Below are 16,773 nucleotides of genomic sequence, written 5' to 3' on the forward strand. Positions count from 1 at the left end.
ATTCACGATCCAGGGCAGTTAAGGAAGGCATTTCTTTCATACGGGTTTTACAAATAATAATACAGAAATACAAACCTTTCTTTTATAACGTGTGGATGCCTATTTGCATAGGTATTCCCAATTAGTTAGTCTTGTACATTGTTAACTTCTTCTTATTGATCTCTCTTCTGATATCCCTTTTAACCATATGAAGTTCTGTATTAGTCTGGCTAGGATGGGACATATGAGATTCAAGCTGTAATAACGTTCGTTTATATGTCGTCTTTTTATGTATTGTAATCGCTCTCTTTTTACAACGTTTTATCAGGACTTCTCTTCTTTTATTCTCTTTTGTTCATGCGAACACAGGAAGTTCTGAAGTACGCACCTAAACCCCCACCCCTGCCCTGCCTGCAAAGTTGAAAGGACGCCCATGAGCCTACACTTTTGCAAAGCTAAATAACGCCCTTGCCTTGGCCCTGCAAAGTGTACTTTAGTTATCCTAATAAATAACCTTTGCCTTACCCAAGATTTATAAGTGATTTTCCTCCGTGTCCCTTCCTCGGCTCCTTCTCCACCTCGTCTGTTGTAGGTTCCTAACCAAGTGTCCTATTACAAAACACATACGTGTAACGTATTTGTCAATCTCTATGGGTCCGAAGTACGTTTACCTAGCCCTTTCAAGGCTATTGACTTTAAAATTTTCTTCCCCCAAATGGTCGGCAAATTTTTTGAGGTTTTTTTTTTTTTTTTATTATTGCAATTTTTTCTCATTACCTTGTATAGGTAGGTAAATTAACTATACATGGTAATAGAAAGTAAAAAATCTCTGGTGAGATAAGGGCTGAAAAAAATATCTTGAGAAAGTATCTTTCCTGTCGAGCTTGAATTACTCAACTGAATGCTTGCTTGAAAACTATTGGAGGAGACTGAGAGATAAATGGAGAAAATAGATAAAGGAGGGGGATAATAGAGAGAGGGAGAGAACCGATAATAAAGACAGGAAGAGAAAAGTTGATAATAGAGAGAGGGAGAGAAAAGGAGGGGGAGGATAAGAGAGAAAGGAAGTTGGATTATAGAGAGCGGGAGAGAAAGGGAGGAGGGGAATAATGGGAGAAAAAATAGGATGAGATAGAGATTAATAGAGAGGGAGGCACTTAGATGAAGTGAGAAAGTATGGAGAAAGATGAAAATACAAAAATAATGGGAGGGAGAGAGAAAGAGAGGAAGGGAGAGAGGGAAAGAGTGTGTGAGAGAGAGAGAACCTGCAAGATAAAAAGTGTTAGGTGAGGTCAGTCAAGTGTGAAATTTTGAAAAATTAAAATCTAAATCACTGGCAGGCTCTCTCTCCTTCCCTCCCTCCCTCCCTCTCTTTCTCTTCTGTCTCTCACGCTGATTACTGATTGCAACATTTATCTAATTAAAACATCAGGTAGGTAATTCATGAGATAAAATTAAAATTACCTACTGCGTCGAAATCATATTTTATGCATTCATGATTACATTCCATTTTCTGCGAATGGGTATTTTTTCCAACCGAGTAGGTTTTAGGTTACAATTTGAATTTCTAATTTAATAATGAACTATTTTTATATCAACTAGTACCTAAGTACCTATAGCTATACTTTTCTATTATTTGATTACTTAATTTTGTTTTTTATTTTATTTATTTTCATTTTTTCTGGCCTGCCAGTCTAGATAGCTTGGAACGTAGTGCGCCTGCCTTGTAAGCATGCGACCGAACTCGATGTTCGTTCTGGGAACGGCTGGCTTTCTTCTATCCTGTCCACTCTTCGATTTCAGAATGATAAAACCTCCGTCGCGTCGTTACATTAGTTCCTTCTACATATGTATAAAACCTGGTTAAAGCAATCCTTTTTCATTGCAAAGCAAACTCTCTCCACAATTTCTGTCTAGAACACCTGAACTTGGTCACACTTGATGTTTCCATGTGTTCCTAGCATGAATTTCAAAAACCGCAATAAAAATAGCAACGATTAGAATATCTGGAGTAAAAATGAGCGGTTTTCTGACGAGAGCAGCAGAGTACACTCAACTTTTAAAAAGGAAGAACGAAAAGTTTCAAAAAGGGTTAGTTAACAGTTTGTTATAATCAAACTTTTTCCCCATTATAATATACGTATAACAATGTATATAGTTATTTGTTAGCGAATTCTGGTTAACCCTGTGAAGGTTATTTTCAAGTATTTTTGACGACTTTCGAAAATCTGGAAAAGTTGTCACTTTTGTTATTTCCATTATTTTGGGTGAATGTTAGTAGAGGATAATTGGTTCTATAAATGGAAACTTATTAAATTATGTATGTACCTACCTACGTACATCTGGGCCCCATTCCACGAATGGAAAACCCGTTTGTCAATATTTTCTGCTCGTGGAGTAAAAAAATTGAGAAATGGAGAGTGCAGATTCGTTTGTGGAACTTGAAACTGACATCTAGAAACTGCTAAATATATCTCGTTATAAAAGGTCAATTAGTTGAATTTAAATATTGGGGGTCGAGTGGATTGGAACCCATCACATGCCTTCAGGCACACTTGTCAAGGGTCTAGGGTTTCCTTGCCCTTGGGATCAATTTAAATTGAAGGAGGCCTTTACTGATTTGAATTTGAAATAGCTACCGGTCAAAGTTACTATCAACAGTGGGTTAACCCGATGAGATTTCATTTTTTCCGGATTAATCCGTTTCATTAATCCGGATTAACCCTCGGGGCCCAAATCCCCCTAAAAGTACTCGAGTACCTACTGATTGAAAATTTTGGAAAGTACATATTGAGAAAATTTCATCATGCAGGGAGAAAAGAAATGATGGAGAAAGTAGAAAGTTTTTCTTTTTTTTTCAATGGAAAAAGTATTAGAACGGATTTATTTTTGATAGGACGTCAGGGATGTTTTTCTTCTTCTTCTTCTCCTCCTCCTCCTCCTCCTCTCCCTCCTCCTCCTTCATCCCCTCCTCCTCCTTCTTCTTCTTCTTCTTCTTCTTCTTCTTCTTCTTCTTCTTCTTCTTCTTCTTCTTCTTCTTCTTCTTTCTCTCTCTTTCCCTCCTACTCCTCTTCCTCTTCATGATCTTTCTTTTCATTGCTATGAGGCATATTATGTAGAGAAGTTAAGAAAAGTGCCCGGCTAACGTATTCTTGAAATCTGAATTATACGAGGGATGTGGGTATCAAGTTTTTTTTCCCAAGAGTTTTGGACGAGGAGCTGTGACCGCTAATATCTTATCGTCCCAAAATCGAACAGAGAAAGAGGAAAGACAGGATGGGAGAAAGCCAGCAGGAAACTTTTGTCATATTTCAACGTTCTTTTTATAACAATAAATATGTTTTTTCTACACCCTGTATGTATTTCGGCAATTTTGTCCCCGGCTTTTTTCTTCCAACTCATATAACCGGAAATGAAAATTCCCCGTGTTTGCATACGTTCTTATTTCTTTACCATTGCTTTTCGCATTTGTGACCAGGTGGAAAAATGCTTGGGTTTGTGATATTATTTTCATTTTTGTGAAAGGCTGATCCTGAAAATTTGGAAAATACACTGCAGGCTGTTTTTTTTTTTTTTTTTTTTTTTTTTTTTTTGAAACCTCGTCTGTCATTTGACTTGAAATTCTGCCTCCCTTAGATTCTGTCCCTTTTCCTCTTTTTGCTTACATTTTTTATTTTCATTCCCATTATTTGGTTCCATCTTCCCCTTCCCTTCCTCTTTTGTTCCGGAGAAAAGTACCTACACAAATTGAGATATCTTCTATTTTCCTTTCATGGAATGGATGATTAATTGGAATTAATTTGCTCGAAAAAAAATTAGGTAGGTATTTTTGATTAGGCAAAGGCCTTTCTCATCCAAAAGGCGAAGAAAGAAAAAGGACAGTATACGAGAAAGCGCCAGCCGTTTCCGAGAACGAACTTATCTGTTTTAGGGATATAAAACTCCGGCGGGCGGATCCCGAACCCGTGACCTAGTGCTTACAAGGCAGACGCCTAACCTCCAACCTAGCAGTAGCGCTGGATTTACTTCACATGGGCTAACAAAGCCCGTTCCCAAAGTGGGACGATTTTTTCCTCGAACGACAAATGGTAAAGGGCCTTTATCCAACATTTCGTTTTTTGCTGATTTCAGATTGCGATCCCTGCAGACTCGGGCGAATATGCTGATTATGAATCTGGCCTATCAGTGACTCTTTTTATGCTGGCCAAAACTTCCGGTCCTTTCATCTACAACAGTCTGTACGAGGACCTATGTTGGGGAAAATAGGTTGTATTTGAAGACCTGGTGATTTTTTTTTTTATTTATTTTTTGTAGTTTCCCTTTTTTTGAGGTTTGATAGAGGGAACTGTAACTGCTAAAGTTTTATAGTCCCGAAATCGAAGAAAGAAGGAAGAGAGGATAGGAGAAAGCCAGCCGTTCCGAGAACCTCATCCCTTCATGATAAAATCCCGCCCGGACGGGAATCGAACCCGCGGCCTAGCGCTTACAAGGCAGACGCACTACCAAAAAAGCTAACTAGGCTATCCTGGTGATTTCTAAGGTACGATTCTCCTATCAGACTGAATATGAGGGAACAGGAACACATGAAGTAGAACAAACTATAGAACAAAGTACAAACTACACAGTAAAATACGAGAAAAGTTTTGATTGAACTTGAATACGGGTATACTATTACCAGCTCTATGTATGCCTATTACTTTACCTAATACCTATGCAGCTATTTTAAACAAAGGAATAATTCATGGATGTAAATAATAACGTATGCATTCATTGTTCAGTAGGAGGTAGAAATGACTACCTACATACTAGACTTGAATACGAGTATACTATTACCAGCTCTATGTATGCCTATTACTTTACCTAATACCTTACCTAATACCTATGCAGCTGTTTTAAACAAAGGAATAATTCATGGATGTAAATAATAACGTATGCATTCATTGTTCAGTAGGAGGTAGAAATGACTACCTACATACTACGAGGTATAATTAAAAACTAGGCTTACTTGATGTCTTGAGTTTCTTCTACAACCTAACCCTTCCAACTACTTCAAAGTCAGTCATTTCCTATGTAGGGCACAATCACATAATAATATATTTGTATTGTTTTTTGCTTAGCTTATCAGAGAATGTTGATTGTTTCAGGTTGTGAAATCTACGGTTTCATTGGTGGTCTCACCGGTACTGTATCAATCACTACACTCGCTTCTATAGCTTTAGACCGCTACTACGTGGTGGTTTATCCCCTAGATCCTCTGAAAACAACCAGGAACCGAAGCAGACTATGGATCTTATTCCTCTGGTTGTACGGATCATTCTTCGCCAGCCTTCCTCTCGTCAGTTCCAAGTTCAGATATGTCCCCGAAGGTTTCCTCACGAGCTGCAGCTTTGACTACTTGGCTTCGGATGTTTGGACCAAGGGCTTCATACTGACATTCTTCTGCGCTGCTTGGGTTATCCCGTTCTTCATTATCACATTCTGTTATGTGAGGATCTGCATGATTGTTATCAAGTCTGGTATGTCCGCCTCACGGCATGCTGCAGAGCAGAAGAAGAGGAATATAGAGATACGCCTATGTATAGTAGCAATGGGAGTTATAGGTCTATGGTTCATATCCTGGACACCCTACGCCACGATCGCTCTCATGGGGATCTTTGACTACCATCAGTATATCACCCCCTTGTCCAGTATGATTCCAGCTCTATTCTGTAAAGCCGCAAGTTGTATTGACCCCTATATCTACGCCATTACACACCCCAGATTCAAGCGAGAACTGATCAAGATGTTCTGCTATAATAATAAGAAGGATCTGACCAGGACACAATACTATGAGCAGCCTGTATGGCGTACCAGGGCAAGTCGCACGTATGACAGAAGTTATGCGTCTAGTGAGAATCAACTGAATCGGGACAATGGTGTCATCCAGGCTGATATTAATGTGACCAACCGTCCTGAACCTTACAACGAGAGATATTCCTCAAGCTGTGACAGTGGCTTGTCCCAATATAGAGATGCAAGACTGTCTCGTAAATATAACGAACATAGTTCTAATAGTGATCAGAGAAAAAATCATCCTTCTCTTTGGAGACCCAGTAACGCCACACATCGTATCCTAGTCTGAACTGTTTAATATGACTGAGGTCCTCGGGCTCACTATGACTTACAACTTTCAAGGCGTTCACACATTTCCGAATGGCTTGAATCATGTCTTTGGACATAGGGGACACTTTCATATCACCTGGTTCTTCGACGTAGAACACTTTCAGTTTGGCTAGATCGACTGATTTATCAAAGTTGTAGGCTGGGAGCTTGTCAGGTAGAATTAAACATTTACTGTAGGGGAGGAGATCCTCTGCATGTTTGACAATAGGTCCTGCTGCTAACATGGACTTGCCTTCCTTACCATCCCTTCCATAGATCCCCCTGCTATTCACTGACCCTGTGGTTAACTTATGTCCATACACACCACAGTACAGGGCTGGTATTCTATTGGAGCCCCCGAGATCTGTGCCTAGGCCCAGGACTGAACCACAAGCAGACACTAGGCAGGCCTCACCCCCTGAGGACGCGCCTGTGGTACGACATAGATTGTAGGGATTGTTGGATTGTCCGTATACCATATTTCTGGACTCTGACCACAGGAGTTCAGGGATGTTTGTATTCCCTAGGAGTATACCTCCAGCGGTCTTGACTCTCTCTACGATGTAAGCATCTGCATCTGCTTTCTTACCTTTCCTGGCCAACAGTCCAAGGGTATTACTAAGACCTTTACATGCGGTGCTTTCCTTGGATGTAAACGGAACTCCCAAGTATGGTTTATCCGAGATATCTTCCTCTAGTGCTATCTTCTGATCCGCTGCCTTGGCCTCCTCCAGTGCCTCAGTGTATCTTGTGTCCACCATTGCATTGAGGTAAGGATTCACTTGTTCTATCCGTTCTATGAACGCCTGGACCACTTCCACACTTGTGATGTTTTTATTCCGGATTTTCTTGGCTATTTGGGTGGCACTCTCGAGAACGATTTTATTTTTCACTGGAGGCAGCGGAAACGCTTCATCTTTGTAAATGAATGAAAAGATTATGTTGATGAACGAATCGAAACAAACGCGCACAAATATGAGGAATGTTCGGAGAAAAGTTAGGCGGTTTTTTGAAGAATGTCGCCTGGAGGATTGATCAGGAGTGTTGGAACTTGCGCTCTTTGGTGAGCACATTATGGCCACTGGGAAAAGTTGACACACAACACGAGTAACTTTGAAACTTTCAAGTTAAAAGAAAGACTATTTATGATGGGTAAGTAATGTAAAATTTAAGTGTTCATTAAATTTTAAAAGATATCATTGTAGCTCTGGATTACTATGGAACTAATCGCAATAGTTTTATTGTTTAAGTTCCTCGATGCTGACAAATTTGTTTACAAATAAGTTGCCAGTTTTTTTTTATGTTAAAATTTTTTTCAAGTAGATAGATTTATTGTGAATTCTGGCAACGTTTTTTTCCAATTTCTATTTACCTACAACCATTACATTACCTACTTAGTATGTACCTAACACGTAATCTATTTAGATATATCGCACATCTAATGGAAAAAAGTAACTTCTCTCCTTTTCGAAAAAGAAAAAGAAGAAAAAGAAAAAGTTACGTTATTCGATTAGATGTGTATGTGTAATTTGTAGATAATAATGTTGTGAATAATTTTATTTTTCTATTTGCTTAAATAACATTACATTACTTAGTATGTACCTAACACGTAACCTATTTAGATATATCGCACATCTAATGGAAAAGGGTAACTTCTCTCCTTTTCGAAAAAGAAGAAGAAGAAAAAGAAGAAGTTACGTTATTCGATTAGATGTGTATGTGTAATTTGTAGATAATAATGTTGTGAATAATTTTATTTTTCTATTTGCTTAAATAACAGATTATTTACGTATCTATCTAGCAGAGATGTGATACACTAGTCCTTCCCATGAAACAGTGAAACACTTCTGTTGCTCTGTTATTTGTGGTGTGTGCTGGACTGAGTGACCCATTGTGCGTGTATAGTTCCCCCATTTAAGGCCAGCCACTCGCTATCAGGTAGACCTGACAGGTACATCTGATCAAGTCCACCTGTCAGGTCTACCTGATAGTAAGTGGCTCGCCTAAGTCATGCCGTGTATAGTTCCATTTAAGGCCAGACACTCGCTATCAGGTAGACCTGACAGGTACATCTGATCAAGTCCACCTGTCAGGTCTACCTGATAGTAAGTGGCTCGCCTAAGTCATGATATAGGTACATGGATAGGTATACCTACCTAAATATATATTTATTTTAGTTTGTAGCTCTCTGTTACTCACCCTCAAAAGGTGAGTTCAAATTATCTTTGTCTCTACATAACTCTTACATCAGTCTTACTATTCTCTTTTTACTTATTCTAGCAGCCCCCGCCCGTCCCCCAACCCCGGAGAATTTTTATTTTAAATAACATGACAAATATTCTCACCTGAATGAATAGGTATTACATTTTTTTGATTTTATTGAAATTGAAATAACATCAAAGGTGTGTCGTATTATTTTTCCATTTTCCACTTTTATTGATAACTTACCTGTCATCACCCTTCGAATGCCCTTGAACCACCTTTGCCCGTCCCCAAACCCTGGAGAATTTTTATTTTAAATAACATGACAAATATTCTCACCTGAATGAATATTACATTTTTTTGATTTTATTGAAATTGAAATAACTTCAAAGGTGTGTCGTATTATTTTTCCATTTTCCACTTTTATTGATAACTTACCTGTCATCACCCTTCGAATGCCCTTGAACCACCTTTTAGAAAAAGAAGAAAACAGCGTCTCCCAAAAAGACCTGAGGCACATTCCGCGAAGGGCATCTTCGCACTTTTTACTCCAGAAAAATCGTCGTGCCTGCTCTGGAATCGAATCAAGACGAACGCCAGTGACAGTTCCCGCAGTTGAGAAGAATACTCTGTCCCCTGAGGATTAATTTGAAGATTTAAACTCAAACGAAAAGATACTTTATGTCTCTGACAGATGAAATATGGAGAGCCATGTCTTCACCCTTCTTGTTATTATTTTGTAGTAGAGAGCTCTGAACGCGGGTATGACGCCAAACCAACGCGAACTGAACGCGTGTTTTTCATTTCACTTTCCCTCCTGGCGTAGCTCTTCGCGTTGTTGCGTTGTATTGAATTCCTCAAGCGACTCTCGATTAGCATTAAGTAGGTACTTGTTTTGTTAAGGATAAATTCGACCCCGGGCGGGAACCGAACTCGCGACCTAGTCCTTGGAGGTTCTACCCTCCAAGCCAACTAGGCTGGCAATACTTAATTTAATAGCCGTTTTTACAGTTGTTTGTTGGCTACTCTAGCGAAAAGCTGGTACCTTCTGCCAGTTAGGTAGCATTGTTGAAATGTTGGAAAGGCCTTAAAAGAGCATAAAAAGGCCTTAAAAGACCATAAAAAACAGAAGTATTGCATCTTAAGTGTTCATTCTAGCTAAAAGAAAGAATGTCATTTTGCTCCACATATCTCCCTTTGAATTCGGTATTGTTTTCTCTTTCTCTCTCGTTATCCCAGCTTGAGAAAGCTGGAATAGTTGTATCTACCGTTGTTCCCATTATGCAAGAAAAAAGTTTGTGTAAAACATTTTAGATGATTAAAATGGGAGATGGGAAAAATGGATAATACATAACCAACAACTCTTCTACAGTACAGAGTACAGAATGAGAAGAAAAAAAAAATAGAACTTCGTGCAATAAAAGCACTCTGTGAGAGAAAAAGACTGGGAGTAAGGGCTTAAAAATCGCTCGGGAACTTGGGAAATATCAACAAAAGCCAAAAATACAAAAGAGGGACATTTCAACACAGCGAACAAAATATTGCTCTCGTTTATTCACTTTTTGTTTTTATAGAGAGAGAAAAAAAATCCATGAAAGAAACAACGATATAAAAAACAAGGAACCAAAAATAGTAGGGATCTAAATAATTACAGGTACCTATACTAATGCGAAAGTTAAGCAAGTTTTATATCGGGGCTTATCAAATCGAATTGTCTTGAGATTGAGTTCAATGAGGATTTACCTCACCTACTATGTATCTTTTGAATTGAACTTGGTCCAAGAAGATTCGCGTTGGCAAGCACCACCCTAGACATAGCTGATGATTGGACATAAATTTAATATCACCCCCAGGGGATTTTTCCCCAATTTGTGCCATTTTAAATACCACTATTATTTATTTACATATCTATCTAATTTGACACGAAAATACTTCGTTCCTCACTGAGATTTTTTCAGAAGGCGCTGAAAGGCTTATTCCAGCCCGCAACTCCCGATTGTTCCAGGTACTCCGCCACAGCGAAGCAAATCCTATCATTATTAGTAGATGCTATTTATATCGGGGGCTTATCAAATCGAATAAAATTATCTTGAGATTGAGTTCAATGAGGATTTACCTACTATGTATCTTGAATTGAACTCGGTCCAAGAAGATTCGCGTTGGCAAGCACCACCCTAGGTATTAGATAGCTGATGATTGAACATAAATAAATTTAATATCACCCCCAGGGGATTTTCCCCCCCAGTTTGTAAAATTTTAAAAACGACAGTTATTTATCTATCTATCTATATATCTATCTAATTTAGGTACAAAAAATTTTTCAGAAGGCACTGAAAGGCTTATTCCAGCCCGCAACTCCCGATTGTTCCAGGTACTCCGCCACAGCGAAGCAAATCCTATCATTATTAGTAGATGCTATCACCTGCACACCTAGTGGTAACCCCTTCCCATCTAAACCTACAGGAACATTGGTGACAGGGAAATCTAAGATATTGAATAATGCCCAGTAAGTGAAGTTATAAGGGCGGAAGAATGTAGCATAATGGTAAGGAGCAGATTCCGGGGCTGCTGGAAATACCAGAACACCATTGTCTCCTAGAAGTTCAGTGAGCTTGGTTTTGAGTATTTCCGTGTGCTCCTTGGCCCATTGATCAGAAGGTACCATCCGACAAAGCGAACACAAAATTTTCAGCATTAAGTACCTAAGCAAATGTTTTTGGCATAAATGAGTATCCTAATGGGCGAAGTAAGTAGATTTCTAATTATGTTTAGTAGATACCTACTGTGGCTAAAGTTTATTACAGAAAGTAATAATACATAGGTATCTACCTCGAACTGCTTTAAACTTAAATGTACTTCTCAAACTTTGAGCTTAATGAAGAAAGTTTTGTTTAATTTCTGCGAGCTTTCAGTGCTATAATTTCCAGTTGTATTTGATTTCTTTTTTATCTCAGTGTCTTCTTGAAATGCATTTCATTAAGATAGCCAACGGCAACGTTTCCCGACAAATCACCTAGGTTAAGCAACGTCATACGAGGTTGATATGACGGCGAGTGACAGTCTGGTCACATGGTTGTGCTGCTGGCTATTTTGGGGTGCACTCAAGTTGTAACATTGTCTTTCAAACTTGCGCTGTGTCAGGTGACACATTGGTCGCTTCCTAAGGCCAGTCACTCACAATTAGGTAGACCTGACAGGTTCGGCTGAACAGGTCCGCCTGTCAGGTCTACCCGAGAGACGGACCTATTCAGCCGTACACGTCAGGTACACCTATTAGAGAGTGGACGGCCTTAGAGGACAATCATGCTAAATCTGGAATAAACAGCGCGGCCGAAATATAAAAACACGGATATAATTTTTATTACAAAAATACAAATTAATCTTTTATTAATTTTTCCTTTTTAATCCTGTACATGAATCTTCTTGAAATGCATTTCATTAAGATAGCCAACGGCAACGTTTCCCGACAGATCACCTAGGTTAAGCAACGCCATACGAGGTTGGGATGACGGCGAGTGACAGTCACCATGTGCTGCTGGCTATTTTGGGGGTGCACTCAAGTTGTAACATTGTCTTTCAAACTTACGCTGTGTCCGGTGACAGCTCTCACATTGGTCGCTTCCTAGGGCCAGCCACTCACAATTAGGTAGACCTGACAGGTTCGGCTAAACAGGTCCGCCTGTCAGGTCTACCCGAGAGACGGACCTATTCAGCCGTACCCGTCAGGTACACCTATTAGAGAGAGAGTGGACGGCCTTAGGACAATCGTGCTAAATCTGGAATGAACGGCACCGCCGAAATATAAAAACACGGATATAATTTTTATTACAAAAATACAAATTAATCTTTTATTAATTTTTCCTTTTTAATCCTGTACATGATGATAAGAATGAATTTCATAAACTTCTTTTTATTAGTCGCGTGGACAGTAAAATAGACATACTTTCTATGTACATGATAGGTAAGTAGTATATATTGTACATATTTACATAGAAGTTAACAGTAATGTAGCTTCTTATGACTAACGCAGTTTTTGGAACCCTCCAAAAAATAATCCAGACATTTTGTTCCCTCAATCTTTCTTTTCCTCCACCCTTGGATTATACAAAATTTTTCGGTATACCTGTAGTAAGTATCCTAGGTACGATAGTATACATACATAGTAACCTTGATAACTAGGTAGGACTAGCAACTATGTAGCGATGATACATCTACAATGAAATCATGAGTAATGATAATTAATAATTTATGATGGTTGACAGAACGGAAAAAAAAAACATATTCAGATTTTTCTATAGAGATGAACCTCAGGCTCGGTTGCCGGCAATTGAGGAAAAAATAAATAAAACGAGCTGTTTTGATCGATTTGTCAATCGAATCTGTATTCAAGTATTTTTAAAAAATATTCCGTAGATTTGTAGATAAATCGAGTATTGTTAAGCAACGTTGTGCATGGTTAGTAACCACATGGGTGACCATCCGACACAAAATTCTTCCTCGCTCCCTTTCTCTCTCTCTCTCCTCTCATTTTCGCTCTCTTCTCTCCCTCCTTCTCCTACTCTCTCTCTCTCCCTTTATGTATTTGTTTTCTATCTCTAAATTAAGTTTCATCATATTCCTCATTTGGTGGGTTCACTAGGTGCGTTTTCTTCAAACTATTTTCTTAATAGTATATTATTTAATAGACATAAAAAAAGAACCAAGGAAAAAAAGTTATTAAGTATCACAGATTTGATTCGATGTGTTTTAAAACGAATGAAAAATATGTTTTCTTAATAGTATATTATTTAATAGACATAAAAAAAGAACCAAGGAAAAAAAAAGTTATCAAGTATCACAGATTTGATTCGATGTGTTTTAAAACGAATGAAAAATAAAAAGACATGGGTACCCAGTTCAACTGATTTCATTTTGATAACAAAGGTCAGTAAAAGATTTTGATAACTGACAAAAAGTTTCATTCAGGCTTTAGTCGGTGGGAAAGAAAGGGATGAAATTTTATAACATTTGTGTATATTTATTTAAAGTTTTCCTTCTCTCTTCGATTTCAGGACGATAAGACCTTGGCAGTTACAGTTCCATCTGTCAAACGAAATGGAGAGAAAGTCAGAGAAGTGGAAGAAGAATGCTTTGGAGAAAAGAGGACTTGAGAATCAACAGGACGAAAACTGTGCAGCTAAATTTTGGAATGACCAGAACAGAGAGTACACCTAGATGGAGAACAGCTGAATGTGGTAGACAAGTTGAAGTATTTGGTATCACTAGTGAATAAACAGACTATCAGCAATGTCAGCATAGGTAGGTAGTAGGTATCCATATTTTACAATGTCAGCATCAGCATATCCATATTTTACATCATGTGTTACCTTCACGCTAATCTTGTTAATCCTGGTGGTTAATTATTATCGACAGTATTCTTTCTACAAGCCTACACCAAACCGGTCTTACGTCTAATCAAATCACGTTTAATCACCAATGCTGGTGATTTTCACTGTAACGCCCACCACACACGGCCATGTATAGTTGTATTCAAGTATGTGACTTTTAATTCAGTCATCATACGAAACTTCTCTTTGGACTAGTTTGGAGTGGCAGCGGGTGTGGTAGGGGACCATTGTCCTAACTACTCCAAAGAGCAATTTCGTATGATGACTGAATTGAAAGTCACATAAGCGAATACAACCTATGCTTGAATGTGTGTGGCGGGCAATGGCAGGCAGGTTGAATGATTGAATTTTCATCAAGCAACAGGCGGTATTTCAGGTTGCATCTTGCCTGTAATTTTTAAATGCCGAAAAACCGTGAAACTCTGTTTCTTAATAATTCAATCATTTTGTTCTAGGTTAAATAATACATTGCAATTTCATTGGAGAAAAAAGGTCTTTAGTGTGGGGCAGAAAAAAAACACATGGGGAAAATGAACATACAAATCGGCAAGAAAGACATACAAATAGGTCAGAAATATCGTATCCGTAGATCAAATTTATCAAGGCTGAGGAAAACATCTAAAACTAAAAACTAAGGTGACACAAAAGGGTCAAAAATTAGGTAATGCGTTGTCGGGGATGTAATAACTACTCGAAACTGGGAGTTTCGTAGGTAAAATGAGATTTGGGAGAAAATTTTGTTCATAAATATCACCTACGATTATTATCTATTGTATCATTAATTCATCAAAAAAGAATCTCAATTTTAGAATTCCTACTTCTACGAGACTCCAGTTTTGAGTGAAAGTAGCACAAGGACTTTTAAGAGGTCCTTCAAATAAAAGAGACGTCAGTCTTGTAAATTGGAACTGATAACCTATAGTAATGTAATAACTAAGTAAGTATAAGAAGACAATTACATACCATTGTACCTCTATCTCACATAATTATATACATTGGCATGATGTCAGCACACTTATTACTTGTAAATTAATAATGAGATTGATGAGAGCAGTATTTATAAGGTCAAATGTCAAGTGATGGGTAGGAAATATGTACAAGGTAATAAATAACACAGTCAGTCGATAAGTAGTGGTGGTGGTTTTTTGTCAGGACAACGTTAGAAAATAATATGATTTCGGAGCTGATGGCATACCTACATCCAACACTGTGCCATAGCATGGTTCACCCACCTGGCATACATATAGCATGGTTCAGCCATTTGGCATACAGTATGAATCATACAGTCGAAGTTTGCCCCTCTCTATCTGAATCCTCTATCTCACACAGATGTGTCGACATATCACTCTGACTAGTCAGGCGGTGTCTCCTCGGGAACCCATAGGGTACCACATCGTCCTCCTCCTCATCACTCCGGTACGATAAGTACACTTGGCATACAGTATGAATCATACAGCCGAAGTTTGCCCCTCTCTATCTGAATCCTCTATCTCACACAGATGTGTCGACATGTCACTCTGACTAGTCAGGCGGTGTCTCCTCGGGAACCCATAGGGTACCACATCGTCCTCCTCCTCATCACTCCGGTACGATAAGTACATCTCCTCGTTCAAAGTCTCCAGATCTCGGCAAGGGTCATGACACATGTTTAGTACGGCCGGATTCAGAGGTTGTGTCTCATGACTGTCTGTTGAATGGAGACTGGATGAGTCAGGTACTTTAGGTCTCTGCACGGGTCATGACACATGTTTAGTACGGCCGGATTCAGAGGTTGTGTCTCATGACTGTCTGTTGAATGGAGACTGGATGAGTCAGGTACTTCACTCCCCGGGACCTCGGATATGTTAGGTAAGGCATGCGAGGGACGGACCCAGTCTGAACAGTCCCAATGGTATCCTCCCCTTGTATTAATAAACGTGACGTCATTATCATCTGTACAGCTTACTGTTCTCTTAGGTACACGAGGTGGGGTCTGGTCCAGGTTCCTCTTGAGATCATTATTAATCTTGTTGGCAGGGGCGTGGTTCAGGTTTCTCAAATAGTCTGGCGGCATCTCTAGTTCATCCCCTGCTGATCCATAGCTCCTCAGTGTGTCCAGGTTATTAAGTTGAGTGACAGCAGAGTAAAGGATATCATTATTAGTAGCTCCGGTATACGAGGCAGGTCTTGTATGTTGAGACACCTGGAGGTTACTTAGCTTGGATGTTCGCTTCACTTCCGAGTTCAACACACTCACTTCCTTGTCCAGGCGAGCGTTCCGTCTTCGCCGCCGTGCACGACAACACTTGCGTATACATAGGATACAGCAGATGAGGAGCAGTAACGTGCTAACAGCTACACTTCCTATGATAATCTCCTCGAGTGTTATATTATAGATAGCGCTAGAGGCGCGGTACGAGCAGGTGTTATTAGAGGCACAGGGAGGTTCCAAAGCATTGACACACTCTGGAGAGCACTTGTCAGGATTAGTGCAGGAACAGCGGGATGCTTTCTGTTCACACCGGTTCCCAGCATAACCATTATGACACGCACAGTACACAAGGTGCGTGTGTGAGGGAGACACAAAGCTAGTGACATCAGTAGCTATAGGGGAGATGACATCAGGACTGAATGTTACGCGTTGTTTACATACACCATTGAGACATTCACATTGCCAGGAGATAGTGTTGAGACCGACTGATTTGAGCGCCTCATTTAGTGAGGCCAGTGTGAATCCACCCTCTATATGAAGTAACACATCCAGATCCCCTTGTCCTGAAAATTAATAACAGATTGAAATAAATAAAGCACTCGTCGATCTCATCATGAAAAATTCTTTTTATTAGTCGCGTGGACAGTAAAATAGACATACTTTCTATGTACATGATAGGTAAGTAGTATATATCGTACATATTTACATAGAAGTTAACAGTAATGTAGCTTCTTATGACTAACGCAGTTTTTGGAACCCTCCAAAAAAATAATCCAGACATTTTGTTCCCTCAATCTTTCTTTTCCTCCACCCTTGGATGATTATACAAAATTCTTCCTCGCCTCTCTCTCTCTCTCTCTCTCTCTCCCTCTC

At 39.2% G+C, this 16,773-nt stretch overlaps 2 protein-coding genes and 1 long non-coding RNA gene across 3 annotated transcripts in view; all 3 read right to left on the reverse strand.

The window, feature by feature from the left end:
- The window catches only part of LOC103516596 (fatty-acid amide hydrolase 2-A-like), a gene marked incomplete at its 3' end in the record, with an annotated part of 11,256 nt that extends 3,892 nt beyond the window's left edge, over positions 1-7,364 (reverse strand). The window contains exon 1 of the mRNA XM_026828939.1: positions 6,048-7,364. Within this exon, the coding sequence (XP_026684740.1) occupies positions 6,048-7,193 (1,146 nt within the window). The remainder of the gene's footprint in view (positions 1-6,047) is intronic.
- A 6-nt stretch (positions 7,365-7,370) lies between these two features.
- Positions 7,371-8,116, reverse strand: LOC113470473. The gene is made up of 2 exons (XR_003393515.1): positions 7,712-8,116; positions 7,371-7,510 (listed from the first exon to the last, which is right to left on the reverse strand). It is a non-coding gene; the product is annotated as an uncharacterized LOC113470473 (long non-coding RNA).
- A 6,713-nt stretch (positions 8,117-14,829) lies between these two features.
- The window catches only part of LOC103516597 (fat-like cadherin-related tumor suppressor homolog), a 36,977-nt gene continuing 35,033 nt past the window's right edge, over positions 14,830-16,773 (reverse strand). The window contains 3 exon segments of the mRNA XM_026828938.1: positions 14,830-15,098; positions 15,269-15,328; positions 15,430-16,463. Of these exon segments, the coding sequence (XP_026684739.1) occupies positions 14,988-15,098; positions 15,269-15,328; positions 15,430-16,463 (1,205 nt within the window). The 3' untranslated portion in view covers positions 14,830-14,987.

Source organism: Diaphorina citri, unplaced genomic scaffold, assembly GCF_000475195.1.
Source record: "Diaphorina citri unplaced genomic scaffold, Diaci psyllid genome assembly version 1.1 scaffold1612, whole genome shotgun sequence".
Classification (NCBI taxonomy): domain Eukaryota; kingdom Metazoa; phylum Arthropoda; class Insecta; order Hemiptera; family Psyllidae; genus Diaphorina; species Diaphorina citri.